General features: G+C 34.9%; 1 protein-coding gene across 1 annotated transcript; it reads right to left on the bottom strand.

Moving 5' to 3' along the window:
- Positions 1–815: 815 nt before the first annotated feature.
- On the bottom strand, positions 816–1,906 carry LOC109214755 (agamous-like MADS-box protein AGL62). Its single transcript, XM_019378701.1, has one exon. It carries the CDS (start codon positions 1,671–1,673, stop codon positions 996–998), a length of 678 nt encoding a protein of 225 aa, XP_019234246.1. The 5' UTR covers positions 1,674–1,906; the 3' UTR covers positions 816–995.
- Positions 1,907–3,070: the final 1,164 nt, after the last annotated feature.

Below are 3,070 nucleotides of genomic sequence, written 5' to 3'. Positions count from 1 at the left end.
CTAAACATATTATGCTTTCTAGTTCCTTCAACAGTGTTAATTAAGGTTAATTAATAACATAGCACAGTGATCAGAGTGACATCTAGTAAGAACTCTTGGTAGTTTTTTTAATCTAATGGTGATTTGCATGGCATCGATAGCGTTCTATTATTAGTCCAAGTGAATTTAGAACCTTTTCAACCTAAGTCTAGTAGTTGGCAGCGACCAATGCAATTTTTACAAGTTTCTCGTCCTAGACATACTTAGCTGATTCCCCATAATTTTTCATTTGCAGTCGAATTTTATTAAAGTCCCCTGTGCTATTAACAAAGCACTGTTATAGCTGGTTTTTTTTTTTTTTTGTTTTCATTAGATTGTTCGAAAGTATGAGTCTATTGTTTAACTTGCATAAATAATATAAAGTAGCCAACGAGTGTCACAATTGAAACTACTTTTAGCTTGGTGTACATGCACTTCCATGCTAATGCCTGTGTTTTGAAAAAGTTTTGGCAGAGACTTCCATGTCCATAACAGTTAACGCAACTCAACTAGCTAGTGAAAATCAAAAAAAAGAAAATGCTACATTGTTTATTAGCAAAAATCAAGATTTAACATCAGTCATTTAATTAATAAAGGAAATTACTACTCCACACTTAAACTTGTTGCAGGCACAAGTAAATTGAGATTTCATCATAAGCCTAATATAGTAGTGCTGAGTACTAGAAATACATTGTTCAAAATGCAATGTTTTGTAAATGTCTGCAACTCCGAATTCTTTTTTCATAATACTATTTAGTTTTGTCACTAGAACAATTAACTTAATTATTCATTGACACAAGGAAGAAGATAGTAGAGATTATTAATACAAAAACAACAGCTTCTCAGTTCTTTTATATATAACCAAAGATCACGACATGCTACTTCTTCATAAACAAGAGAAAGATAATTAGAAAGAAAAAACATGATACTTGATTAATACTCAACTAATCATGCTTTAAATATAAATAATAATCGCTTCAGAATTGGCCATCTCCCGGGTGATTGAATTGGTAAGGAACAATTGAAGAACAATAGTCGATAGCAGCCTGATTCAAGAATTGATCTTCAGCCCCAAATCTAGCAATATTATTATTCAAAGTTGAAGCTGTTGGCACTACTGAAGAACCATTTATCATACTCAATTCATCAGCTCTCAGTGTTATTTTCTTCTTCAATTCTTCCAATGCACCCATAAATTCTTCAAGTTCCTCAATTCCCATATCATCAATTGATTCATTCCACCAAAATCCCTCATTATTACTATTATTATTCACAATCTTTGAATTTTCAATAATCTCTTTTTTTTTCTTCTCAGCCTCCAATTCTCTACAAATTTGAGAATAGTATTGATTGTTCTGTTGCACGTTGAGTTGATCGACCGTGGATGAGGAGGAGGACGATTTTCCTGTGAGATAACGGTCGATAACGGCGTCAGCGTTGGGATGACCGAAAGCGAAAAGACGTTGTCGTTTTAAAGATTGAACGAGAATAGCGATTTCTGCACCGCTTAAGATGCAAAGTTCGCTAGCTTTTTTGAAAAGTCCTAAACGCCGTTTGGAGAAAGTAACATGCCTACTATTTTGATTGTCAATTGGCTTGATTGCAATTTTCCTCCGTCCTTGAGTTTTCTTCATGGTGCTAATAGTAGTGTTCATGGTAGAGGGAAGAAGAAGATTAATTGGCTTCGTTAATTGAGAACTTGTTGATGTATAATATTTTATAGAGGAGTTGCTTGGTCTGTAAATCAAAGATTTTTTACCATTCAAGAATCGGAAAAGATTTGTTTACTCGTTTTAGTTGTAGTTGTAGGAACGGGATTGGGTTTTAATTTGGAAAGTACTGTAATATGGAACGCTGTTCTAGGAAAATTAAAAAACATATGGAAACTTTTCCATTACTTTGTCACTTATTGGAAAGTAGAATCTTTAATATATATATATACTTTCCCATAATTTTTGTTACTAATTGGAAAACTAGAATCTTTAATAGGAAAAGAGAAATAGGAAAAAAATATTTATGGTAAGTGGTATTTTTTTAAAATTTATTAGATATGAAAGCAAAATACCCATAGGCGCGCGCACACAAAAAAAAAAAATTGTACCTTAAAGTTCCCAAACCCTAAATATTTTCGTCCATGGTTGCTGCAATATTGGATTGCTTGAATTCCGTCACTTATTGATCAGATTTGATCTTTACATTGATTATGTTAAGTTTTTATCGAGATCAACTGGATATGTCAAGGCAAAAGGTGATGACTTTTTTTTCAGAACTTTTCCATGGACGTTACGATTCAATCCGAAAGAGGAAACGTCCATGGCATACACTGTATGGATCTCTTTTCCTGGTTTGCCGCCTAATTTCTTCGCTAAGAGGTCGTTAATGTCTATTGCTTCAGCTGTTGGTAAAGCTCTTGCTGTGGACAAGGCGACGCAAGAAAGAACACGACCTAGTGCTGCTAGGGTCAAGGTAATTCTTGATTTGCTCGACAAACATCCTAAGAAGGTTAAGTTACAGATTGTGGACAGAATTTCGGGTAAAATAATCGTGCATTATCAGGAGGTGGTATACGATAATCTTCCAAAGTATTGCACGTATTTCAAACATCAAGGGCATGACGAAAAAGTGTGTCGAGTGATGAAGGAACAATCTAACAAGGAGGTGATGGCAGAGGGTACTACAGTTGATGTCAATCTGCCTATTATGGAGGAGGACAATTTTGAGCAATTACAAGGTGATGCTAGGGATTATTTAAATTCAAAAAGAGCTAGTCAAAGAGTTAATGAAGTACCAGAAAGAGATACCAATAGTGGTAAGCTGGAAGTTGAAGCACCAAAAGGAAACTCTGTCCTGCAGCAGGTATCGCAAACAGATGGAGGAAAACTTGTGAATCGTGCAAGTATTGGGACCACTGTAGGTGAAGTTTCAATGATTGATAAAGGTCCACCTAAACCTTCACGTGATGTTCCTGCTAAGACAGCATTAGCAAGGATTTTTAATGTGATGAATCCAGTTGTGCAAGCCTATGATAAGCAGAATTTGTCTAAAGCTGCAA

This window comes from Nicotiana attenuata, unplaced genomic scaffold, assembly GCF_001879085.1.
Source record: "Nicotiana attenuata strain UT unplaced genomic scaffold, NIATTr2, whole genome shotgun sequence".
NCBI classification, from domain to species: Eukaryota; Viridiplantae; Streptophyta; class Magnoliopsida; order Solanales; family Solanaceae; genus Nicotiana; species Nicotiana attenuata.
Note: the sequence above shows the minus strand (reverse complement) of the source record. Positions and strands in the feature narration are given on the sequence as shown.